Below are 25,833 nucleotides of genomic sequence, written 5' to 3'. Positions count from 1 at the left end.
TTTACTTTGGTCTTTGTTTTTTTAATCTTACTATCGTTTTGGTCTTGTCGTTATCTCACTTGCATAACATGCTACTTTTAAACTAGTATTGTAATCCATTATTTAGGGGTGGTTTTTCGAAAGTATGATGCCAGCATGAACTAAAATATTTGTAAATTCAAAAACATAGACCAAAATAAAAACTATGAAAAGTTGGTAATCAAATTGAAAACATAATCAAATATAGAAACCAAAAAAAGTGTTTTTACCCAATTGAATATTTATCACACCATGTCTCAATTAAATAAGAATCTTCTAACTCAATTAAAAAGTTATGATGCTTCCAATGAAGCTGATTGGATTCAAGAATTAAACCCTCCTCCCCAATTATCAACCCAAAAAAAAAAAACCTTTGCCCCTTGTTTCTTGTTGGAAAAGCTTTCTCCAAGTTTAAAAAAAAAAGTCAAATTAGTTGTCTGTTTAAGAATAACTTATATAGTTGGAACTAAACATTTTGCTAAAAGTACTATAAATTGAACTAAAAAATAATTAAAATAATACAGTAAGATTCATGAGTAGTACTAAAAAGTGTAGGGATGACAACCACACTAAATATTAAAAATGGAAATGAAAAGATTTTAATCATTATGAAATGTTTAATAACTAATCAGCCAAATCCGAACGTCCACCCATAAGAACTATATATATGTCTCGTTTGAAATCTGCTGGGTCACCCCTCTCATTCATACAAAGCTAAATTGAATTCTAGAAAGAGAGATGAGTTTTCTTGCGGGAAGATTAGCAGGAAAAGAAGGTGCCTATTTTTTCCAGGAAACCAAACAAGCCGTAGGCAGACTTGCCCAGAAAAACTCAACCCAGAAGCCTTCTTCTCTGTCTGGTCCTTCTTCTTCTTCTTCTTCTTCTCAGGAAGAAGCAAAAGCGGACGTCCTTCCTGAGGTGTTGAGGCACTCTCTGCCCGCCAAGATTTATTACCAACCCTTGAATTCTTCTTCTTCGTCCATATCCACCTCCAAATGGGTTCTCCAATCTGATCCCAACAATGCCTCTTCTTTGTCTGCCAAGGCTCTCAATCCTCTCAGGGATTATCTTTCTATGCCCCAGGTCACCTTTGGCCCCAAAAGGTCCTCTCTCTCTCTCTCTCTCTCTCTGTTTTGGTTTAGTTTGGTAGTTGAGAATATGCGTGCAAGAGAAAATAGTTGAAATTTTGAGGCTTAAGAACTATGATTGAGGACTTTCTACAACTGGGTTCTTTTCTTTTGTTGTTAAATGTTTTGGAATCCGGATTATTCGGATTTTGAAGCTTAATTTCTGGTACCTCGAAAGCAAAACCCTGCATGGAGGTCACCTTTGGCCTCAGAAGGTGTTGTTTGTCTGCTTATTAATTGTTGGTTTTTAGGTTCTTTTGTTGCTGAGAAAATAGGAAACAAAGGGAAATTTAACTTTTGAGGCTTTCACAGATATATTAAGAGGTCCATTTATCTGGGTTTCTAATTGTTAGGCTGTGCAATTCAAAGTTTATTGATGTTGGTACCTTATAAAAGGAATTCTTTTGCTTTTCTTTGGTTGCAGAGAAAATGTGAGAAATGTTTAGAAATGAAACATCTAACTGTCGGTACCTCATAGAGATGGTAGAATTTGAATTCTGAGTCCTAACTATCGTTCAGAAGACACAAAACTTCTTTTATTTCTTTGGTATGTAAAGAAATTGCTTTGAATTGTATGACAATCCACTGAATCGGTACATGAGAATTCAAATCTTTGGTATGTTTATCTTGATTTTGGGGAAACAGGAAGCAGTTGTTGAATTTTTATTTCTCCACCTGTTATATACCGATATCATGTTATATCAAATATGCTTTGAGTTTTTCTTTGTTCAATTCTTATATGACAAATAGAGAGGTTTGGAAAATGTAATTTACAGAAGAAACTAAGCTACTTGTTTAAAATTAAGAAGATGCTTTTTCTTTATGCTGCTAGTTATTCTATCTCCTATCTTATTAACTGCAGGTGGGAACTTCCCCAACTAGGACACTCGGTTTCAGCCTCCACAGCAAATGAATTGCGTCAAGATAGGCATGTCCACATTAATCCTGAGAAGTTGAAGGCTGCAGCTGAAGGGTTTGCTCAAAGTAGGTTCTACTCTCTCTGACTCTCTCGCTGTTAGAAAATTCTTTTCATTTACCAGATACGGTTGCTATATCCCTTTATTAACATTGGTCAAAGTAGCTCTTCTCAAAACAGAAAACAGAATTAACAAAAGTTTGGTACTTTCAATGGAGAAAAAAGAAAATCAGCAAAATGGAGTCTAATATGCTGCAGATGAGGTTTTTTGATCATTGAGATCTTAATACAACTAAGAAAGAATACTGCTTTCACACAAAAACTAGCTTAGAGATGTTATGAATGTCACTTAAACTATTTAAAACCAATCTGTCAGATATGTGATATACGATTCTGTTAAGGACATATTTTATGTAATTGGCTAATTCTTTGACAAAACGCATTTTATTTGTAATTGGGTAGATCTAGGATGTGTTTAATGTTTCAAGGAACATGTTGTTCAAGCCAAGTATTAAAGCCATGAATATTGGACCAAGAAACAAGTGAAGAATGGTTGTTCATTAAAGCTAGACAGATTCTCGATAGCTCTCGACAGATAGCTATCTATCGAGGTTTAATGAGTCTCGACAGGTCTCGACAGATTCTATCTATCGAGGTCTTGACAGCTGTATTTATCAAGAATTACAAAAATCAGTTTTTCAGATCTGATTTTCGGCCCATGCTTATGTATTTGTGTTGGATTTCTTTTCTCACAACCCTAGACATATATAAGACTTATTTTAAAAGCCATTACATAAGAGAATACAGGGAGAACACATGCAAAAGGTGATCGATGCCTTATTCTCTCTGAAAAAAGCTACTGCGTCTTTGCGCCTTAGGGTTTTGTAACCAAGTACTTTTTGATCTTCATTGTTGATGAAGTGAAGAACTTTGCAACCAACATCTTCTTCAAGTTGGTGAGTTAGTCACGTATTGGGATCTGTGCATCATTGGTTAATCACGTACTACAATCCGTGCATCAAAAGGGTGGCGTTCATATATTGAAGAGTTCAGAGGTTCTAAAGCAGTAGAAGGTTTCTGCTGTAAGTTCATATACGGGGATTGTAGAGTCTAGGGACAAAGGTTTTGTACTAAATGTGAAACTTCTCTTTACTATAGTGAATTGCTTTTCGGGAAGGTTTCCCCCCAGGTTTTTTACGGTGAAACTAGCTTGTTTAACAAGTTTTATTCATAATAAATCTAATTAACAACTTGGGTTTAAAACTTGTTAATTCTATCAACCGGGATCTAAATTTCACAACAAATTTAACAGCACATGGTTGTTTAGTGCAAAAATAGTTCTCACTGGATTTATCTGTGGTCTTATTCCTATTCTATATTTCATGTTTGAACCGGAGATCCCATGGTACCGGGGCATTAACAAAGTAGGGATCAACTTCTAATCATAGCATAGAGATTAAAAGTTAAACACGAAGTAGAGAGGGCAAAAAAGAGGTGTCAATATTATGTATCATCAGAAATCATATTGAAACTTGGCAGCATTCAGATATTTGGGTTGGTGGAACCCCCAATTTTTCACAAGGACTTTACCGTTGATTTAGGGCAGTCACTTTCTTGCCTGATCAGTTGTTGCTCAGAAATCTATCAGTATAGATCAGTATTGGTGTTGTTTGCATGCCCTTGGCATATATTTGTCCTGCAGTAAAACTCTTATGAGCTTTAAATGTTTTTTCTTGATGACAATTTTAAACTTTTTATAATTTATGGGGAAAAAAAAAAAGAAGAGCTTTGGTTGTTTTTTGTATCTATCCAACTCAACATCAATAAGCCTGGTTTTTTTTTTTTTTCCATTACAGTTGGGAAGGCATTTGCTGTTGCTACTGCAATTATATTTGGAGGTGCCACCTTGATATTTGGACTGGCAGTCTCAAAGCTAGAGATGCAGAATGTAAGTATATATTTGCCATGACTTAAATCCTAAAATTAATTGAGTGGGTTTCCTCATAATGAATTACTGAAAACTGGGATATATATATATATATATATATCCTTTTTTATTAAATTTTAACTGTGGGGTTAATTATAGTCTATCCACTTGTGGTTTTGGGTGGGTTCACTTTGCCAACCCATGGTTTTAAAAGTAGCACTTTTCCCTTCCATGGTTTATTCTGTTAACTAAACCACCTTATCAGCCTGATGTTAAAAATATAGGGATAAAAGTGATGATTTACCTGCCTCCATCCAACCCCAAATCACAGCCACCAAAAAAAATAACCACACTCAGCAGCCTGAGCCCAAGATCACCCTCAATCCCTCAGCAGCCTGAGCCCAAGATCACCCTCAATCCCATCAATGATCACCCTAAAACTCCTAAAAAATAAAAAGGAAAAACTTTGTTGGCCACTCCCTCAACGGCCCCATCATCACAAATGGGCCAGTCACCACCCATGGCCAACCTCACCATTCCTGCCACCTAACATCAAGAACCTCCTAACCACACTCCAACCTCACCAAGTGTCTTACAGCTGGCTAAAAAGGGAAGAGAATTGGAGGGGGTTTTAAATGGGAGAGGAGCTGAACCTAAATTTATATATTTATTGCCATGTATTTGTTCTAGTGTTCTCTGTCTTGTGCATTGGTTTAGTATGAAAGACAATCTCTGTATTTAATTAGGTCGTAGAGAAAGTTGAAAGTTTTAGTCTTTTAGAGGTATCTATGAACGGCATTTTCCATAACAGACTCTAGATCTGTCTATATAAGTTCCAAATTAGGCTTTAGCAATTAAATGCTTCTGAAATGAAATCGACAAATTTTATCCTTTTTTTTTTTATTCATTCAGCCAGGGAACCCTGCTGTGTTTGCCTCTTTTTGGCTGTGACTATAAGTGAAATGTTTATCATATATACACAGACAAACACAATTATATATGTTCTGACCTATTACTGAGATTCTATAAATTTTTTTAGATCATCTCCACGTACCATGTTCGATTATTTATCTTTGCATTTTTTTATCATAGAAACTTATTACGTTTTTTTTTTAATGACTTATTGCCTTTTTTTATTTTTTAATGACTTATTACTTTTATCTTTTGTTTTTGGGTTTGTACTGTTAAGTTTTTCAATGTCATCCTGCTGTAGCAATCAGAGATTTAATTCTCAGGTGCTTGCAATATGTGGTATTTTGTTTGTCCATGCTTCATCCCTTCTAAAAGATGTTACCTTTCAGTTGCCAGCCATTATATTGCATTAAAATTAAGGTTGTCTTTGAAACTAGGTGACAAGATTACATGAAGTTATTATTTAATTTTTACAGACTCATGACTTTCGGACTAAAGGAAGAGACCTGGTAGAGCCAAAATTTGAGATGATTAAAGAACAACTAGTTCCCTTAAAAACCTGGGTATGTCTAGTTAGAAGTTCTGTATTTTTACACTTAGTTTACCTTTGTCACAAACTAACTCTAGAAATTTTGGTTTGTAGGCTGGTAATATGTCAAAGAAATGGCATTTGGAGAGGCAGGTGGAAGTTAAAGAGAGGCCTATGGTGAAAGAGCTTTCCAAAATATGGGGTGCGAAGACATCCAACTGATATTTTATTTATCTATTTATTTATTTTCTATGGGAAAGAGAGAGAGAAAAGGGTATTGTACGTACAAAGTTGTCCGAGTGCCTTGTAGAGGAGATGGTATTTGGTATCACCCGGATGCACCACATCCCTCATGTGATATATCCGTAGACATAATAAAAATTGCTTGTAGAGGGGAGAAAGGGGTAACTAATAAAAAAAATTTATGTTGTATGAAAAGATGACCTGCTGAGTCATGCAGAAGGAATATGAGTAAGTAGTGTGTTTGTGTGCCTTTCAAAAGATTAGCCTACTTGAAATGATTGCCTATGCTTACGTGCAAAATAGAGTTAAATGACAATAACGCACTTCTATTGGCTTCGTTTCTCCGAAACATAATTGCCAATTCACCATAGCAGACGTCTATAAATTTGAGTACATTCACCACGTTAAGAGTGACTAGGGAAATTGGCTGTTAGGCGATCCTTTACTCTTTGGACTCTGAAAGGTGATTTAGATTGACCATCCACAATCTGCATTCTTAAAACCTTTTATAATGATATCTAGATGTTTAATACAAGGGTATGAAGTCTTACCCATTAAGCCCCTAATTGAGTTTGTGGGTACAAATTGCCTTAAATTTATACCACTAACAAATTATCAGTGAAATTTGTTGCACAACTAAGAGGCATATGAATTCTCATCAGACAATAATGCCAAAATTTGTAAGCATGTCTGCGTGAAGTACTACGAAATCTAACTAATCTTCAAGGCCTAACCACCCCTCAAGATCAAATTAGGACAAGCTTGGTAAAAATCAAAGAATTTGCCATCCAAGAACTTGTAAACCACGTAGACCAGTCCTCTGTCTTCATTACCCTACCCCTGTCCCGGTCATCTTTAGGTGACTCCTTACCGCTTGTAATCTAAACCAGCTCCATATTTCCAAGCCTCGAGGCGCCGCTTCCACTCATAATTCATCTTGGATGGAAAAGAGCTTAGCAATGGCCTTGCAAGACATGAAACTAATGAGAGTCTATTCTCTAGAACTTAAAGGAAGAATGCAAACTTAAGATAGTGTCTTTAACTAACAATATGGTTAGGAATACCACAGTAATCCTTAATTGTTGTGCTTTGATTAAACTGAGAGAGAAACAAGAGGATGGAAGAACAATTACCTTATGACAGGGTCAGCAAAGGTTGACAGAAACGTATAGTAGCCCAGCATAAAAAAATGTCCAGACCAGTCAAGAAGCACAGGAATACCAACCTGAAACACAACTAAATTAATTTGACGAGAACTGAAAATGGATAGCTATTTTAAACATATTCATCAAGGAAATATAACACTTGTACGCAATACAAAGATTTACTGACTAAAATTCTGTCTGTTTAGGCACTATTTTTCAAAGAATCCAATACCTGAACACTACTGTGGCAAACATTATTCATTTCGGGAACTGTTTCACTACTGCTACACTGCGATCCTAAGCCTGGATTGGATGAGGGTCGGTTATATATCAGGCCAACTATGGAAAAGAACTTTGCTAAATTCTACTTTTATATCTCTCTATTTCTTCATTGTCAATACCAATTAAAAGAGGGCATGTGTTTGCTTAAGGATATGTTATCTGAGAATATATTTCAATCAACTAAAGCTCTTATTTATTTCATCAATTCAAATTATGAAATAAAAATATCAGCTGTTAGAAGATGAAAGTAAATGGGAGACCTGGCTATAAAACTAGTACACAGATCTCAAAACATATTGGAACGCTACCTTGCAGTTAGTCATAGACTCACTCAAATTGGACAGAAAATGTGGAAGAGAAAAATTCAAAGAAAAAAAGGGATATCTACTTATTAATTACCTGCTTGAATATTGATGGGAGAAGTTGAGGTTTAGTTAACATGACTAGGCCTAATGTCTTGGCAAGAGGCACAAACTGTACAACATCCTGTCAAAGTAGTGTTTCGGGAAAAAATAGAAAAGAAAAAAAGACTTAATAATTTTAATTTGATCAAAAAATTAATATTATTACTCATATGGAAATCAGAAATATGCCAAAAAGATAAACAAGAAAAGAACCTGAAGAAATGGTCTTAGAACTGGATCACCTAGCCTCTGAAGAAGAGAGAAACAAATATATCATAGAATACAGAAGGGTCCTGAGAGAGAAACAAAACTCTGGCTTTGTTATATGGAAACACAATGCTACCTGCATACTCTGAAAATTAACATGAAGGAGCTCAGTAATAAAATCTGGCGAGACATTAGACTGTTGTCTAGCTGACATTGCTCTTTGAAACAACCATGACAGCTGGTAACCACAAAGCAAGAAAACAGCAAGTCACCAACCATGTATGGATTCAGCAGGGATAAGTTGTAAGAGTCCAGAAAATCTTCATTGATTGCTTCGTATATTCCTTTGTTCACAGGAAGGAAAAAGAATATTAGTAAACCTCATCCTTATAAAAACATTTCTGCATGTCATTAATGTTTGATCAATGTCTGGACACCTTGAAAAATAATTCCATTTCATTTTTCCACCTGAGTGTCAGAAAAAGGAGATCCAGTTCCAATCATTACAATTACCCATTGTAATCATATGTATTGAACTTCTGTGCAATGTAATAAAACTTATTTAGATACTATTTAAAACCCACTGAAGAGATTCAACTTTAGTGTGTGAACTCCCCATTGATCCAAGAACCTTGTAGTTAGGCAAAATAATATACTGAAGAATTGCACATAAACTATATACCTGTAACCAGCCTCTGAAGGTGCCTAGTCAAGCTCCCAAAGCCACCAAATGAAACCGGTGATTGTATGCCACTAGCATCACCAAACTGCAGAGAATGATTTTGTGACACTTGCATTCCATTTGGTACGAGACCATAATATATTGGAGGCTTTAGAAGTTTATAGCGTACACCACCTGTAAAACACGATTAAAAGCTGCTGGCAATGGGCTGTCAAGTCGAACCACCACCATCAAGAATTAAAAGGCATCAGATTTTAAGAAACCATGGGAAAGTTAAGAGAAACATTAAAAGAATTTTGCGTTCATTAATACAGGCAAAAGACACAGGCATAAACAAAAATTATGAAGTGGTGTATTTAATCTAAGGCATAGTTTTCCACTCATTCAACAACAGAAGTGAAAAATAATATCCTCAAGTTACACGATATAACTGTATGAGCAGCAAAACATATCATGATTCTAGTTCAGAAAGAGAGAAGCCTTACATCTATTTCCATCCAATGATTTTGATTCAAAACTTGAAAAGTTAACAGGTTAGTACAAAAGCATTGCAAGACAAACCTATTATACACCATATGAAAAATCCAACAAATCAAAGTTCAACATTGCTGCATAATGTACACAATTAAGTGTGCCCCAAAATTACTATGATACCAGACTATCAGAGGGAAAAGTTCTAAGTTGCAAATTACATGCATTATGAGTCTAAACATTGGATTTTACTAAAACAAGGAACACACTCGTTTCAATTGATATATAATATAATCTATAATCACTTTAGCCTCCCATCCAAAAGAATACAAACAGAAATTCATTTTGAACTTATTAATATAAAAGATCTAATAATATTTTTTATTTCCAAAGAATTGATATCCCAGAAGTGAAGTAAACCTTATTGCAACTCATGCAATACTTGCTTCATTACCTGTCACGATACGTGGGGAAAATGCCATATATAACTCTCAATATCTCCAGATTCTCAAGAGAGACTCCCTATAAGTACACATTCCAATTGTATTGTTAACAGACGAGAGGGCATCAAAGAAAGAAAAGAAGGGCATATTAAATTATACAAGCTGCTGACTTATATAAGCATTGATTATGTGGAAATTACAAACTTGTTAAAATAATCAAGATGCAATTTTAGGGAAAAGGAGTGGAAAAGTATGAACTTGTAGTCAGAAAGAATTCCCGAGAATTGGCTAACAAAGATAAAATATAATCCATGGCTATCTCTTCCATGTTATGTTTGTACAGCATTTAGAAAACATATTAAAAAAAATCACTCCTAAATTCTCAAGTGTGCGCCAACTGAATAGCAGACCACTCATCACACATGCATGCAAGTGCATGTAGACATATTCAGGACTGATTATGAATAAAGCTGCACATATGGAATGAAAATTTAGAACTGATTATGCTAATAATGCATCAATCAGCTTGCATCATGCAAATAGCAAGACCTTGGGCTATAATGTAAATCTAGTGGAACTTGATCAGAATAACCAACAGAGATATAGCCTTGAAAGTGTAAGGGTCAGTGGGAGAGTTGGGAAAAACTAAATAAGAAATGAAAGTCGAACAAGTCTTATTTTTGTAAGGCATAACTCCCTTTAAAATATAATTTTTTGTTCTAAAAAATCCAACTCCTATTGGGATACAAAATAAACATGGGGAATCATAATATGCAAGACTGTTGTCTACAGATCAGAAATCTAACCTGATAATGTGGCATTAGATCCCAATATTCTTCTAATAGTTCTTCCAATTTTGGGGATCGTGGTTGCGGATTAACATATGTGAACATATAGGTAGTACGATCCAAGGGACCGGAGCCAGCAGGAAATGCCTGAGGAACATTCAGAGAAAGCTTGAACCTCGGGGAAAAAAAAAGCTGACATTACTGATTTACCAGAAAGTCAACTTACCTCCCAGAAGTATTGTGCTTCTGAGGTTCCAACCTTCTTCACTGATGAACTACTATATATGACATCACTAGTAGAGTTATCCTTAAAACCACGAGCACAAGATCCAACAACAAGGCACACACCATCTGGCTTCCTTCCGCATCTTATCTATAAATCATAATACACAACCCCGAGGGGTAGTTTCAGTCAAATTGTGGGCATGCATAATACATGAACAACCTAAGTTGGTAATAATTTAAACAACAGCATATATAAAATGTATTGGAAATCCTCTCACCAATAACCAATGATTTGAAAAATCAAGGGAAATTATGGTCTAAAGGGTAAAATTATGATTAGTTTGACCAGGATAAATCAGAGCCAGTTGGATAGTTGACCTCTTACGATCTTTTAAGTTGTAAGGAATAGCCACTTATTCAACAAATGCACAAACACAAACAAACAAATGTATGCATGGTTTCATAGACACATAAAGGTGAAAATATTCTTTATTTAGGCCAATATATACTTGGAAGTGGAAGAATATTATACTCCTATAAAAGCACATCATTCATGAAAGAGAAGGGAAACCAGACCTGTTTTACCACAGGGGAAAAGTTCCCCATTGCATCAATGATGAGACGAGATGACAAAATGTCTCCTTCGGCAAGTTGCAAAACCTACGGAGAAAAGCGGTGGAAAAAATTATGTTATGTAATACTTCATTGACAGAGAATATTAAATTCCATTTCCTTATGATGTTTCTCAGTTGATGGATGAGATAAAAACCCATACAACTTTACATTCATGGAATTCAAACACTTTAAACTAGCAAAACTCAAACATCACCATAATTGGCCTTCTTTGATCATCCTCAAACCTGGACCAATTTATTAGTTCTAGACTCTAGTCTTCCCAGTCTTCTATGTAAACTTCCTCATTTCACAACACTAAAGTTGTGAAATGTCATGGTAAAAAATAATGCTGCTGCTTACCCACATGTCATGTAGCAACTTCTTTTCACAAAGAAATGTTAATGAGGCATCATCAAATAAAAAAAAGTGACTTAAAAAAATCACTTTGAAGTGTCAGAAAACTTACTGCTGCATCCTCGTATATGCAAATACTGGAGACACTGTAACCTTCAAATATGACTCCACCAAGGGAAATAAAACGTTTCTTCACAATCTCTATAAGCTTTGCAGGTCTGTAATGATGTAAAAGCTGAAAATCAGTTGCTGAGAGAAAGCTCATTCCTCATGTTATAGCACTACCAATTTCCATTGAGCCGCCAATTCCCTTAAAATGGAGATAAGTGTATAACATAAATCAAACTGAGTGTCAGATTGGAGCATTCGAACATTAGGAAATATATTCAAAAGATAGACAAAATATTGCACTTAGCTTTTAAAAAACAATAAATAGTTAAAGACAAAGTAGAAAAAAAATAAGGTAACTCACGAGACACCAAGATTAAGAATGTCTTCAACCCAGATCTCACCTTTTCCCTCAAATCCACATCTGTTCTGTGCATTCATTGAATGCCAAAAGAAATGTTGTAAGTAATTAGGATAGCATCATGACCAAAGAGATGACACCAGACAGTGTTAGCAGTTGAATAGCATTTGGCCTATCCATATTGCTATAAACATATGAAAATCCTTTATGAAAATGTGTAACACAAGTCAAGCAGGCTGTTGAAAAAGTGAGGGTCCTCCTTGTATCATGATTTAAGGAACATTAACATGTCCTGGCATTAGAAGTTAAATTTTTAAAATACTTATATTTATTATTCAAGATTTTAATGCCACTTAAATGATAAATCATCTCGCTTACACTTCCAGTTATGCACCATGACCAGTAAATATGGACATAGATGTTTGTAAGTGTATTACTCATGAGTTAGTGCTAGTGTACCTATTTGAAAGCTACAAACACCTAAATTAAGCATCCAAAAGCATTTGCATCTGTTTTTTCAGGACTAGCTGTCCTTGGTTGAGTTTGTTTCTGTATGATGACAAAGTATAGAATCATAATGATAAGATTCATTATTCTAATAGGCTGCATAGCAAAAATGTCAAATTATGTTCATTGTTTAAGACCTTCTAAAGTAAATGAAGGATCTTTATAAGCATATATATATTTGTTGTGTTGAGGAGTGTCAGACATACCAACTGCAGGAAGGCAAGCTGCTTCCTATTAAGGATAAGCCACAGAGTATCCCAGATAAGCCCAAGGATAAGGTTGATTCAGAGGATGACAAAGTTAATTCAAAAACCAAGTGGGAAAGTCAGTTAAACTGCATGTAGAATGTACATCCATATAGAATGTATTATTTTTAAACTCTGAACTTTGGATTTCACCATTATGAGATAAGGGAAATCCATTTTTTGTAGCATCAGTATATAATATCTGTTGGATACACAGCTGGTGCAGTGAGCTATACTAGTAAATTTCTCTTTAACCTGTCTTTCATTTACAAAATCCCTTTACTTCCATAAAACCTCTTTGCTTTTAAGGTATAATTAAGATGAGCATGGCCCTAGGATCATCTTGTTAACAAAATTCATAATTAGGTGAAGAATTCAAAGAAAACACTAAATGTTGGTGCCAATTGAAGAATTCATATGGAGAAACTAGAAAAAGTCTTCAAATTCATCAATTTCTGAAGCTTAGAAACATACAGGATTAAATTTCATGGCAGTAGCTTCTTCAATATCATCCTCTACAAGAACTCCAACTTCTACAAGCTCAAAGAGCTCCTTCCTCGAGATATTCCATTCTTGTTCCCTCTGATTGAACATCAAAATATTATTTACTACAACTGATCATAAAAAAGCAATTCTCAATATCACGAATTATCTTTTATGATGAACTCCACAGTACACAGTATACCCCTTTTAGAATATTTCTTTCCACAATGCCTACTCGAAGACCTTTGGAACTCAAGGCTGTGGCAATGAAGATTCCCAAAGTGCCTCCACAAACTAATACATCAAATGTATCTACTGCTTTGTCATCTGCATCAAATATACCACGAATACTGGAAACAATTTGCTGGGGTTCTTGCACAACTGCAAAACACGTGAAAAAATTTCCTAATATTCAAAGAATTGACAGCAAAACATTCAGAGGAATCCGCAGTAAACAAGAGGAGAGAAAATCTATGATAAGAAACGAAGTCCACCTGTTTGAGAAGAGCAAATACCAGACCAAAGCTGGTCCAACCTTTTTAAGGCATTATATGAGTATGCCCCACCAGCACCACCAACTTCACCACTCACTGAAATACCCTCCATTATCCTCTACATAAATTAAGATTCAAACACTAATTGGACCATTCTCTGTGGCAAAAGGCAAAACACACACACACACACACACAAAAGATAAACTTAAGTGGCAACAAAGAAATCTGGGAATGGGTACCTGGGTTCTGGAGGGAATAGATTGTGCTATGAATCTCAGGTGTCTTGAAGCTTTGTGGCTTCGTCTTTGAACCAATGGAGTCACTAATGGACACTGAGAGACCCCATTAATGAATCCAAGCTGAAGCAACACCATGAGTTCTAAAATTATTATCCAAAGCAATTCCACTCTTTCTTTTATCGAGTTTCCCACACTTTCCTCTAGGCTCAGTTTATCATTTGAAGCTGAAAGTTGTATGCGTACAACAACTCGACACGTTAACGACCAAAACTGTTTTGTCTTTTCCTTCCATGACTCCTAGAAGGATCTTTCTAAGTCAATAGAGTGAGAAGGCAACTGAAACTGAAAGGACCGGTTCCCGGTCCAAAGTTACATGCGGGTGAGAAGTAAGAGGTCACTGCTAGGTGACATAACAATAATAGCTCCCGAGGAGAATATTTTTGGATAAGGCTAAACCTTGTCTCAATTCAACAATAGGGTTTTACTTTCAGATTTTAGAGCCACTGCTACTCAAGGCTTGCCCATTCGTCTTGGACTCTGCACTGCAGGCAGATTATATTCAACAGGTAAAATATCCACAAATTTCTTCTTCTTTGTTTTGTTTTGTTTTATTGATAACCCTTGCTACAATTATAGCATTTCTGCTCTCTTTGACCTTCTTGTTGGTTGCTGGGAAAATGGAAATGAAATCAAAATTTGTATTTTAAATCTCTGATTTGGGTTTTAAGAATTGGAAAATCTGATCCCAAAATATGGTTCTTTTAAGCTCACTTGGGTCAGAGTTTTAGCAACCAAAGGGTGGTTGGGATTCAAGTCTTCCTTTTTTTTCTTGTCCCTTGATGATTTTCCTCTTCTAATCTGATATTAAAAGTAGGTAGTAATGTACTGTGAGAATCTTGTTGAACTTTGAATCCTCTAGTAGATCGTGTAGATGATGCTTGACTAATGATGAATCGATATACTTTTTAAGAACACTTGTGACGACAACTGTGCCTGGATATGCTATTATTTTTCTGAATTTTCATAAATGTCACACTGATTTCTGGATTCAATTATAGGCATAAGCCAGAGAATTTGGTATATATATGTGTATATGTATATGCACTGTATTTTGTGGAAAACTTGGTTGTTTAAGGTGTACCTATAATAATCTTATATGCATTTTTATGGCCGTTCCATACTATATTCTTTGAAGATATGAATGAAATGAGGTTGAGGATATCGAAACTTTTCCACCATCAGTTATTCAATCACCGTCTATGCTATACAAATTTCAAGATACAATGAATAGCACAGATCTGTAGTTGGCCTTTTATTATTTTGTTTAACAGATGTAGCATTCATCATCCCTCTCTCACATCTTAGTTATATACAACCATTACACAAAATTCCACCTTGTAGTTGGGAGTTGGGATGCATAGGGAAAATGCTGAAGTAGAAAGGAGAGCTTTGCTATCAATGCCATAACTTTTATTATTGGCCAATGATGTAAGGAGCACCAAAGTCATTTAAGATTTTGTTTTTGAATTAGTTTTTAATGTTGAGATTTTAATCTAAGAAGCACAAACACGGGCATGGACATAAGTACGGGTACAACACAACAATTTTTTAAAAATTAGGACACGACACAACAAGGATACCGATGATAATTAATATTAAATCTAATTTTATTTATATTTTTAAATATTGTTAAATATTTATTTTTTTCATCTAATGTTAAACATATATCTATTTAACAACAATGATGAATAATAGAGTGAACTCATGATTAATAAATGATGTTTAGAATTAGAATACAAACTACAAATAAGATCTAAAAGAGTAAATAAAGATAACTAGATGAGCGTTCATGGTTGAAACTAAAAAGAAATAAAAGATTAGTGTCTCTCTATTTCCATACACCGAGACCGCCCCATAAGAAATTCCGTTGAAGCTTCTCAATTCAGTTAGCCACGCTAGCAGGTATTGGAAATAGAGATAGAAAGTAAGTGGGTAAATTAGAAAGGGTGCTTTTGATTAGAGTGACTCTCCCTCCCTTTGATAAATACAAGCATTTCCAACCCGCCAATTTCCTTTCCATTTTCTCCAGGATCGGATTCCATATAGTCTTATACTTGAAATTAGCACCCAAAGGAAGACCCAGGTATTTCATTGGCAAAGATCCCTGCTTGCAGCCAAGGACATTAAGCAATAAGTCAAAATTATGCACTACTCCAACCGGAACCAATTCAGACTTGCCCAAATTAATCTTTAGTCCCGACACCACCTCAAACCAAATAAGAATCATACGGAGAATCAAAATCTAGCCCAGATCAGCATCACAAATAATAAGAGGGTCATCCGCAAAAAGGAGGTGAGACACTGCCAAGGATCTTCCCTCCAAGTTACCCACACTAAATCCTGACAAGCATCCTTCATGAACTGCTTTATCCAACATTCTTCCCAGAGCTTCCATCACCAACACAAACAACAACAAAGGAGACAACGGATCACCTTGTCTCAAACCTCTGGAGGTACGAGCCATTAATCAAGATAGAGAAGCGGACTGTAGATAGGCAAAAGGAAATCCATTGTCTCCACTTGGCTGAGAACCCACTTCTTTCTAACATTTGCAAAAGAAAACTCCAATTTATATGGTCAAAAGCCTTCTCAACATCCAATTTATAAATCAGCCCCGCCATCCTAGACTTCAATCTACTATCAAGACATTCGTTAGCAATAAGAACAGGGTCAAGGCTCTGTCTATCCCTCACAAAAGCATTTTGAGATGCTGAGATTATATCCCCCATAACCACGCGAAGCCGGTTAGCCAAAACTTTAGCAATAATTTTATAGATCCCCCCAACAAGACTGATGGGCCGGAAGTCCCTAATCTCACTTACTGCATGTTTTTTAGGGATGAGAGTAATAAAAGTAGCGTTTAAGCTTTTCTCAAATTGACCTTTAGCAAAAAAGTGGTGAAATACAGCCATAAGATCAGGTTTGACAATCCCCCAGCAAGTTAGGAAAAATGCCATTGGGAAGCCATCTGGACCAGGAGATTTATCACCAGGAAAACTCTGAACAACATCAAAGATTTCTGCCTCTTCAAAAGGTCTCTCTAACCAGTCCGCATTATCACCGGATATCATTGGAAAAACTAACACATCTGGAAAAGGCCGAACAACCTGGTGCTCAGAATACAAATTCATGAAGAAATGAGTAATGCAGTTTGCAATCATGCCCTGAATAGAAGACAAGGTACCATTAACCATTAAGCTTTCAATACCATTATTTTTCTTGTTAAAATTAGCCATTCTATGAAAGAATCTGGTATTGGCGTCCCTTCCTTAAAATGCAACACCCTAGACTTTTGTCTCCAACTAATCTCTTCTAAAAGAGTCAACTTTTCATCATCAGTACGAAGATTAACTTGTACTAACTTCTCCTCAGTTGATAATCTATAGGTCTCTTCTTTAGCATCTAAAACATTCAACTTGCTCCAAAGGTCTTGCTTCTTAAATGTTACATTGCCAACTCCATCTCGTTCCACTTTTTTAAATCCAACTACAAGGCAGCCAACTTCTTAGCTAGAATAAAACTAGGGGTTCCTTGAAACAAATAGGAAGCCCACTACGTCTTCACTTTATCGACAAAATTATCCACCCTCAACCACATATTTTCAAGATATTGAGAGATCTATTCTGGACTTCAAGCTTTTCTTTTTTAGAACTTTATTGGATTGGTTGTTTGCTTTGCAAAACCAATCATTCCCTTCTTTTATTGATTTCTTTGATTCTTGCAATTTTTGTATTTGATTTGCTGTACCCTTGTTCACTCCCTGTATACTAGGGTGCTTCTTTTTTGGTATCAATATATCTTATTACTTATCAAAAAAAAAAAAAAAGCCACGGCTAGGATATGCATGTAGAAGTGTCCTAGACTTGTCCCGTTTATGATATGAGTACGGCTCTCCAAATGAAGTGTTCGTGCTTCCTAGATTTTAAGAGAATTAATTAGGTATTTTTCATATTGGTGTAATCCCTAAACTCTATTAAACTAGTGCTCTTGTAATCGTGAAAGACATATGATTTGAAATAAGAATATAATGAATTGAGAATATGTACACCTCTTTTGTTTGGCAGTGATGTCAAACACCCTTAGGTGGTGATGCCAAGGGTTTAGGTAGATTGTAAGTGAAGAAGCCTAGGGTTTGTTCTGTTTATCTTCTATTTTATGAGTTGAGAATATGTTTTTCTTTTGTTTGGTGGTGATGCCAAACAACCTGTAGGTGGTAATGCATAAGGTCTCCAGGAATATTCTAAATGAAGCCTAAGGTTTGTCTAGTTTATCACGCTTGTTCCTTGTTTATCCTATTTTCCTATACTTTCCTGCATCAGCCGAGTAAAGCTATTCTAAGCAAGGATATACTTGCTATGATGCAGTGTTGCATCGTGCTGAAGGAACAGCATATGTTTCGTTCTTACTTCCTTGGTTTGGCACAAACAGGAAATACACATGCCAATGGTGTCTATCTTGGGAAGTTTATTAAAGCACAATGTTATTAACCACTCTGAAATTTCTCTAATATTTTGAATGCAATTTGGCCTTCATGTCCAGGTTGAGCAAAATAGAGGCAAATTTTGTATATAGGCATGGCAAGCTTGATCATGGCCACAACCTTCAGTTCCTTCTCCATCAACAGTAGAAGCAGAGACTTCAGAAAGTTAAACACTAATATTGGGCGAAGTCATGTTATAAAGGCAATGCGGATAGAGAAACCTCTGGAGGAATTATACAATGTGCACGTGGAACGGAAAGTATCACCAGTGCGACTGGCAGAGCTTGGGGTTTCAAGATGGTCAGTATGGAAGACTGGCAAGTGCAAGCTGCCCTGGGACTGGCAGGTGGACCAATTGGTTTACATCGAGGAAGGGGAGGTGAGAGTAGTGCCTGAAGGCAGCCAGCGGTTCATGCAATTTGTTGCCGGTGATCTTATTCGTTATCCCAAGTGGTTTGAGGCAGACCTCTGGTTCAATGGTCCATACCAAGAACGTTACAGGTTTAGAGCATACGGTGATGATTGAGAACTCATTATGTCAAGTCATATGGAGTTATAGTTTTTCCTTCCATATGTTTTTTATTGTCTATTCCCAGCACGTAGTTGAACTAATGTATACCAGAATGGCAGAATCAAAAGATTGGTTTTAGATCAATCTACTATGTGGTTCTGAATGTGTCAAGTATCCCCGTCAGAAAACATAATGACTTGTGGCAACCAATTGCCCACGTGAATAGAAATCAGTCAAATGCTAATGACAGAAATTGCGATGTGCACTGCCACAAGTTCAAATTACCCATAATACAAGCTTTTGGTGAACTTCTATTTGGTTTTACATGGCAAAAAAGGTATAAAATTCTGCAAAAGAAGTAAAGGCGGCACAGGAGGTCGTATAACTATATAGTACAGCCTAATTATGATTATTCTAGCATTGCAGCATACCAAGCGCAAGCTTTCTAGGTTGTACCACTAATCATTCAGTAAGGACGTCACACGAATTCTGGAATGTGGCACGTATATTACAGAGAGCCCATTCAGGTGCAACTTCTTCAAACCGAAAAACACAGGACAAAATATATAAATCCAAGTTACCCAAATGCAACAACAACTAGGCCATGCCCTTAAAATTTTGAATCAATCAGCCAACTATTTGGTCTGCCAACCGTAGGACTATTTTTAATTTTTTGAAAAAAAATCATATACACGTTTGACATAAACACGACTCCGAAAGGCTACAAAATAAACAAAGTCTATAGCACAAAAGGAACCATCTTTTTGCATCATTACACAATAAAATATTAATCAGGTAGAAATCCGAACAACTACCTCTATAAACCAAATTCCTTATGATACATAATCCATGGCTGAAGAGGAAAGGAATGAGCCAAGAAAAAACAAGGACAAACCAATATCCTCAACACCTCATCAATTTTTCCTTTTCAGCAGATATTACTACAATAAGAAACCCAAGAGAACTTTGGACAAACAATCCCTAAATTGTGTTGATTGGGTTCCACCACTTTTGTTCTTGCAACATGCGTGTCCTGTGGCTTAATTACTACCAGTAGCCAGAGGCTTTGTGCTGGTAGCAATGGCAACAGAAGAGACAAATCTAGAGACAAGAACAGCCTCATTGCTTACAGCCTTAGAGGCTGCCACATCTTCCAGGCGCTTCCAGGTTGATTCCCGCTTCTCCTGTGTCTCCCTGTCCTTGACTTCATCTTCTTTGAATTTGACCAAGCACTCATCAAAAAGTGTTTGATCAGCATCCGAGAATATTTTCCTCACATTCAATGTCAAACTCTGAACAGCCTGGTTCCAGTGACCCCGCGTATTTCTCTCCAAAGCTGGAAATATTATCGGCAGAATAACTGTACAGTTCTGTGTAATTAAATTCCTTATGTGATCGTTATTCCACAGGAACAATGCACGTTCAGCTACCTGCCAGAAAAACCGGTGAAAACGTGCATTTTGGGATTTACTCTCAAATTTTGAATGAGGCAATGTTTCCAGAGAACAAGAAATGCAATAATCTCAATTGTCTTATTTAATTAAATCACTGAATGCTTGCAGAGCCAAATAGCAAATAAGTTTCTGGCTGACAATTTGATATTTATATTGAAAATGAAATCACTAAGACTTACCAATGAGCTACAGCTCAAGTAATGCTTCATCTTCCCATAATATTGAGATAGAGGTGAGGTTGTGAGATCAAGACCCACCGGGTGAATAACATACCAGTTAAAAAGGATCTTGCTAAGACTTACACTAGATGATAAAAGATAGATTTTATTCTATGGAAAATTACCGTTGTGCATAACTTTGAAAGAGATACTAAGTACCTGTTTGGGTACTGATGAAAAGCCAGCTTATTGCGTCTGCGTTTCCTTTTTTTTTTTTTTTTTTTTTGAGCCATGCGTTTCTGTAGCTGTTGGCTTTTTCAATGGATCCCGTACATTGTTCACGGGGCCCACAAACCTCTTTTTTTAGCAAAACTTTCATTAAAAATGAATCCACGGCACTATTCACACATTTAAAAATTATTTTGCTACAGTGTTTTCAGTTTAAAGCAAAATAAGCTGTATCCAAATACACCCGAAGTCTTTTTAGGATTTTTTTTTTTTTAACATGTTTATAGCAAAAAAAAAAAACAATTTTTTTATATTTATTAGAGTTTAGCAAGATATGATAACTCCTCTTGAAAGATTATTTTTAGTAAATATATATCAAAATTGATAGCTTTGTGTAGTGTATAATTACCATTGTATTTTTGAATGTATGTGCTTTAATTTTTCTCAATAGGTTTATCATCAATACCATTGGTCCGCCCCCCAAACAAAAATTTTCATTGCACCCCTGCTGATGTCCTCATCTAAATTTTGAAGTGATATTTTCTCAATTCTTTTATAATAATTATTGGTAAGTTATACACACACCCAATAGATCTTGAATCTACAACCTCACCCTCCATCCCATTATTACGGTAGGAGGAAATGTCATTTGAGCTAGAGCACATTGGCAATATTTCCTCAGTTCTACAGCACTCAATCTTGGAAGAAAATCAGAACTCAGGATAGCTATAATTCCATTATTATTTTCAGACTACCTGGAAAGATGGTCTAGAATGGAGAATTGCAATCAGATAACTTTGAATTATATCATAATAAGAGAACACCTCAAAATAGAGAAAAGCATCAACAATGCATCTATAGCGGAGAGAAGCCTTCTCTAAACAAAACATTTCATCTGGATGTACCTCGTTAGGGGAACACCAGATATGTCATTTTCCCTAGCAGAACTAATACCATGGCTTTAGAAAAGTAAAATTAGGACCGTGAAGCACCCTATGGGAAATATGAAGAAGCTATAGAAAATATTTCTCAAAGAAAATATGTTAAAGAGAGAAGGATATCTTCAAGAATTTGGGGCAGAATCCCTACAACATTGAAGGCTTGGAGGGAAAGCTGGACTCCATTACAGAATACTTAGATGTGCATTTGAAGTTATGTACTGGGAATCTGTGATGAAATTCCTATCTATATTCATAGAGATCAGGTTATACAGATAAAATAAAGACATTAATTTCTTAGCGTATTTTATTGAATTTGCATTCTAATTCTTTGCATAGATTAAAATTATATTTAGTTAACTATTTCTTTTTTTCTTCTTTTTTACTTTTTTATAAGTAGAAATAATTGGACAAAGTTTAGCAACAAACTTGGTTGATCCACTATTAGATTACATTTTCTTCTTATAACCTTCATGCTCGCAAAATTTCCAAAATATCAAAGATCAATAGCTACGTCGCCAATCAAAATTTTAAATTTCAAATTTTTGCAGTCTAAAATTATGCATAAAAAACAAGTTTCTGGATCAAATGGTAAATAACGTCCAATTAGCACAAAATTTGACATACATGTTAAAAACATAAAGAACATACAATTCAATGTTAGATTTTCAAAATATGCAGTCATATTAATTTTTTTGTGGGAGTTATAGCCCTATACTACAACCAATTTTGTAATCAAACTTTGTCTAAAATAATTTTATTAATACGAGACTACCTCATGAAAATAATCATGAAGTAGCCTAAAGAAATACAAAAGGAAAACGATCAACATGTGGATTGAATCTATGAAAGAATTAATAGAACTACTATCTATGAGACCCGATACAAAAGACCACTCATAAAGAGAACTAATGAAGGATGCTTGTAATTGTGTTGATGTGCACTCCACATATTCAAAGGTATGCCGATTTCTTTCCCTCCATATAGTCCACATCAAACATAAGGGAGTAAGGTTCAAATATCGGAGTTAGGTCCCTTACTCCGCCACTCGCATAATAAATTAAAAACCGTCTCCAATAGTACCCCCTAAAACCCAAGCATCCTGAATATCAAACTCCACAACTCAAAGGCCACATTAAAATGAATTAAGAAGTGATCCATGGTCTCTCCACTACATCGGCACATACAACACCAACTCACCATTGAGTAACCCCTCTTGATGAGGTTCTTGCAGGTAAGAATTTTCTTACAAGCCACTGTCCACACAAAGAAAGAAACCCTCGTAGGAGCCTTGGCTCTCCAAATGGCTTTCCAAGGGAAAGACATAGGTGGTGAGCCCTGTAAAAACTCAAAAAATGACAGTACAGTGAACTCGCCATTACTCTCTAACTTCCACCTCATCCTATCACTCCCCTCCCTGATGGGAATATGAGAATCTAATATATGGAGAAATGAAGCCACCGCAGCAACCTCCCAATCAATTTCTCATAAATTCCACACACCAACTCCTACACCACTCCTCATGTCTCTCCAATAATGATTAGACAGAAGCATTCTTATCCACAGTGGTTTCAAACATACTCCATACACCAGAAGAATCTCATTATCCATCTTCTAAACCCAATTTCAGTGCTTTAGCATGTCAATCAGATCATTACAATGCCAATGATCATCTCAAAATAATGTACACAAAAAATTTATCACACATCTAAGACATTGAATATCCAAAGATTCAGACTAAAAAAAGTTAGGAAGCATCAAAACCTCACTCTTTAACACATTCAAGGGACAACGAATTGGGTGTCAATTGAAAGAGTGAAAAGCCAAAACCCCAATTTAGAATCTCAGTGTTATGACAGCAATTAAAGTTCCATGAAAATAAGGATCCAATAATGTTATATGAGAAATTTAAATTGTAAAAGAAAATAAAGGACAGAAAGCATGAATGAGAAGGAAGAAAAATGCCAAGGAAGTGCGTGTGATAGTACATATTAGGAAAAGAATGGCAAAGAAATATAAAAAGAACATTTTAAAACAAGTACCTGAAAATGTGAACTGTTGAGGCAGCGCCCAATTTGACGGAATAGAGGGACCATGCAGCGCTGAAACTCTGCCCCTTGGGTGGCTTCTAGAACTTCCTCCAATTCACCAAGGAACATAACCTCTTTTGAACTATTAGTTACGGGCCAATACTTTAAAAGACCTCGAATTACAGTATCAGCCAGCTTGGCATCTTTCTCCACAAACTGTGTAATGCAATATGAGAGTTGCTGGTGGTACATAGATACACACTTTGGCTTATGAAGGGGAATCAAAGCTCGGACAAGGAACAGCTTGTGCTCTTCCTTCAAAGGCAAAGCGAACCCATTAATAATACTGCCCAATATCTCAAGTAATTCTGCAATCCCGTTGTGCTTCTCCGTCTCAAAAATGAAACGATAGAAGATATTGTTGATAGCTTTCCTAATGAATGGTCGATGCACCATGAATTTCCCATAAATGCGGTGGAGAATCGTTTTTAAGTATTCTCTCTCTCTCTGGTCCTCAGAATCAAACAAGTCAAGCAATTTCAACACAAAAGAATGGTCAATGTATCTTTTAGCAAGCTTGGCATCTGTCTCTGGCGAAGCCACAAATCTCAATAGAAATTCATACACAATCTGAAGATGAGGCCAAGCAGGTTCCATGGCCAGTTCCTCCTCTTCTGGGTCATACATCTCTGGAACCTTACAATCATGATTTGTAGATGGGAGTGTTCGAAACAAATTAGTCGCCACCATCTTGGTGATCGCCTGCATTGCCACCTCATTGAACTTCGAAGTTACTGACGTAATATAATCAACAAGATCAAGCAAAGTTTGCCGCTTAACATCCTTCTCTTTAAGATTCTTTGCAGAATCATTGAAATCAAACACAACACAACACATATTCAGTTTCCTAATGAAGAGGGACTGCTTTTCCGAACTTGAAACATCCCGAAAACTCGGCAAAGCCTCATATACGGCTGATGACAAGGCAGGGCTGACTTGGGCCACAACACTAACAGATTTTTTCCCTTGATTCAATTTATTCGTGCCCGAGGAGTGAGAGGCAAGAGTCCCATTGCTCGTGCGGCCCGAATGATTCATGGATTTCGAAGAAGCTGAAGTGGGTTTTGAGCCATTAATGGAATTGGGTCCACTAAACGAATTCAATGATGAATTGGCATTGACCCCTCCATCATTGTACAACTCATTATGCGAATGCGATGATTTTGAGGGTTTTCGAGGTAGTTTTCCGAATATCTGTTTGATCATATCTACAAAAACCTAAACCTAACTCTAATTTGCCTAACCAAACTGTCCACCTAGAATTAGCTCAAAACAGAGGCATTCTCAAAAGTCATGAATATATAACATAGGGATTAGAAGATGGGCACCCAAAAAAGTAAATAAGAAGCAAAACCCTAATACCTAAATGGGTCTTTGCATTTTAAGGCTCAGAATTTAAATTTGCAAAGTAGATTCAAAGTTAGGGTATTAGGGATTGAGGAATAGAAAGAGGGTTGTGAAGGAATTGATGAGCGAGAGAAGAAAAAGGGAATTACTTACATTGATGACATGGTTGAAGGGATCTGAGAAAACGAGAGAAACCACGAGAAATTTTGAACTGAAAAGTACGATCTTTCCAGTTCATAAACCCTAATTCAAGCTCTTTTGTGTAGCTTTGGCCAGTTGGATTGAGAGAGAGGGAGAGAGAATGAGAGAGAGAGAAAGGTAAATATCAATAATAGAAAAATAAATAAATAAAATAGATAATACTTTTTAAGTTTGATTTACAATTATAGGAGCGGCAAACGTTTTTGACTAAAATGTAAAATCTTTTTTTTTTTCTATAAATAAATAATAATAATAATAATTAAATACAATTTTATTCAGGAAAAAAAAATGAAATCTAATTTTTTATTAGTAGTATGTTTTGTTGTACAAATTAATGGACAGTAAGGCTTGTGTGATTGTGTCTAGTGTTTTTTTACACTGAACACACTACCTTGTGGATACATGTATATATAAATAATATTTTCTAAATATTACTAAATTATCATAATTATCCGTGAGTTATTCGAAGTGAAAACTATAATTATGGTAATATTATTGTAAATGACTAAAACAATTAAAAATAAATATTAATCTTTATTTTAAATTTAAAAAGATTGTAATAAAATTTTAGTTAGGAATATTATTTTAAATTTTTGGAAACTTAAATAATAAAGTTTTACACACCCATCCTAACTCTAGTA

The 25,833-nt window shown here is 35.7% G+C and overlaps 4 protein-coding genes across 6 annotated transcripts; 2 read left to right on the top strand and 2 right to left on the bottom strand.

Annotated features, from left to right (window-relative positions):
• The first annotated feature begins 685 nt into the window (after positions 1–685).
• LOC142638541 (uncharacterized) lies at positions 686–5,930 on the top strand. The gene is made up of 5 exons (XM_075812566.1): positions 686–1,121; positions 2,008–2,129; positions 3,918–4,009; positions 5,377–5,463; positions 5,544–5,930. Exons 1-5 carry the CDS (start codon positions 757–759, stop codon positions 5,649–5,651), a joined length of 774 nt encoding a protein of 257 aa, XP_075668681.1. The 5' UTR covers positions 686–756; the 3' UTR covers positions 5,652–5,930.
• A 215-nt stretch (positions 5,931–6,145) lies between these two features.
• On the bottom strand, positions 6,146–13,998 carry LOC142638540 (uncharacterized). 2 transcript variants are annotated; one of them, XM_075812565.1, is made up of 18 exons: positions 13,726–13,994; positions 13,487–13,604; positions 13,195–13,373; positions 12,984–13,091; positions 11,761–11,825; positions 11,401–11,506; positions 10,896–10,979; positions 10,321–10,467; positions 10,113–10,241; positions 9,318–9,385; positions 8,567–8,600; positions 8,393–8,477; positions 7,987–8,054; positions 7,847–7,948; positions 7,717–7,752; positions 7,499–7,585; positions 6,806–6,897; positions 6,146–6,636 (listed from the first exon to the last, which is right to left on the bottom strand). In XM_075812565.1, the coding sequence occupies exons 1-18, from the start codon at positions 13,858–13,860 to the stop codon at positions 6,540–6,542; spliced, it is 1,740 nt and encodes a 579-aa protein (XP_075668680.1). In that variant the 5' UTR covers positions 13,861–13,994; the 3' UTR covers positions 6,146–6,539. The 2 variants fall into 2 exon arrangements, 1 of the variants encoding a protein (XP_075668680.1); XR_012845027.1 differs by lacking the exon at positions 7,847–7,948 and having other exon boundaries at positions 6,146–6,897; positions 7,717–7,796; positions 13,726–13,998.
• A 133-nt stretch (positions 13,999–14,131) lies between these two features.
• Positions 14,132–19,098, top strand: LOC142638542 (uncharacterized). Of its 2 annotated transcripts, XM_075812568.1 has the most exons (3): positions 14,190–14,291; positions 17,996–18,041; positions 18,325–19,098. In XM_075812568.1, the coding sequence occupies exon 3, from the start codon at positions 18,360–18,362 to the stop codon at positions 18,789–18,791; it is 432 nt and encodes a 143-aa protein (XP_075668683.1). In that variant the 5' UTR covers positions 14,190–14,291; positions 17,996–18,041; positions 18,325–18,359; the 3' UTR covers positions 18,792–19,098. The 2 variants fall into 2 exon arrangements, with proteins under 2 accessions (XP_075668682.1, XP_075668683.1); XM_075812567.1 differs by lacking the exon at positions 17,996–18,041 and having other exon boundaries at positions 14,132–14,291.
• A 397-nt stretch (positions 19,099–19,495) lies between these two features.
• LOC142640600 (serine/threonine protein phosphatase 2A 59 kDa regulatory subunit B' gamma isoform-like) lies at positions 19,496–25,331 on the bottom strand. Its single transcript, XM_075814771.1, has 2 exons — positions 23,597–25,331; positions 19,496–20,206 (listed from the first exon to the last, which is right to left on the bottom strand). The coding sequence occupies exons 1-2, from the start codon at positions 24,848–24,850 to the stop codon at positions 19,817–19,819; spliced, it is 1,644 nt and encodes a 547-aa protein (XP_075670886.1). The 5' UTR covers positions 24,851–25,331; the 3' UTR covers positions 19,496–19,816.
• Positions 25,332–25,833: the final 502 nt, after the last annotated feature.

Source organism: Castanea sativa, chromosome 6 (genome assembly GCF_040712315.1).
Source record: "Castanea sativa cultivar Marrone di Chiusa Pesio chromosome 6, ASM4071231v1".
Classification (NCBI taxonomy): domain Eukaryota; kingdom Viridiplantae; phylum Streptophyta; class Magnoliopsida; order Fagales; family Fagaceae; genus Castanea; species Castanea sativa.
Note: the sequence above shows the minus strand (reverse complement) of the source record. Positions and strands in the feature narration are given on the sequence as shown.

Coding starts and splice junctions, on each gene's coding strand:
- LOC142638541 (XM_075812566.1), top strand. CDS start 757: ATGAGTTTTCTTGCGGGAAGATTAGCAGGAAAAGAAGGTGCCTATTTT. Junction 2,130..3,917: donor AGCTGAAGGGTTTGCTCAAA/GTAGGTTCTACT, acceptor TTTCCATTACAG/TTGGGAAGGCATTTGCTGTT. Junction 5,464..5,543: donor TAGTTCCCTTAAAAACCTGG/GTATGTCTAGTT, acceptor TTTGGTTTGTAG/GCTGGTAATATGTCAAAGAA.
- LOC142638540 (XM_075812565.1), bottom strand. CDS start 13,860: ATGGTGTTGCTTCAGCTTGGATTCATTAATGGGGTCTCTCAGTGTCCA. Junction 11,507..11,760: donor ATTCTTAATCTTGGTGTCTC/GTGAGTTACCTT, acceptor ACATCATTACAG/ACCTGCAAAGCTTATAGAGA. Junction 9,386..10,112: donor ATCTAATGCCACATTATCAG/GTTAGATTTCTG, acceptor GTGTACTTATAG/GGAGTCTCTCTTGAGAATCT.
- LOC142638542 (XM_075812567.1), top strand. CDS start 18,360: ATGGCAAGCTTGATCATGGCCACAACCTTCAGTTCCTTCTCCATCAAC.
- LOC142640600 (XM_075814771.1), bottom strand. CDS start 24,850: ATGATCAAACAGATATTCGGAAAACTACCTCGAAAACCCTCAAAATCA. Junction 20,207..23,596: donor TCAACAGTTCACATTTTCAG/GTACTTGTTTTA, acceptor TTTTTCTGGCAG/GTAGCTGAACGTGCATTGTT.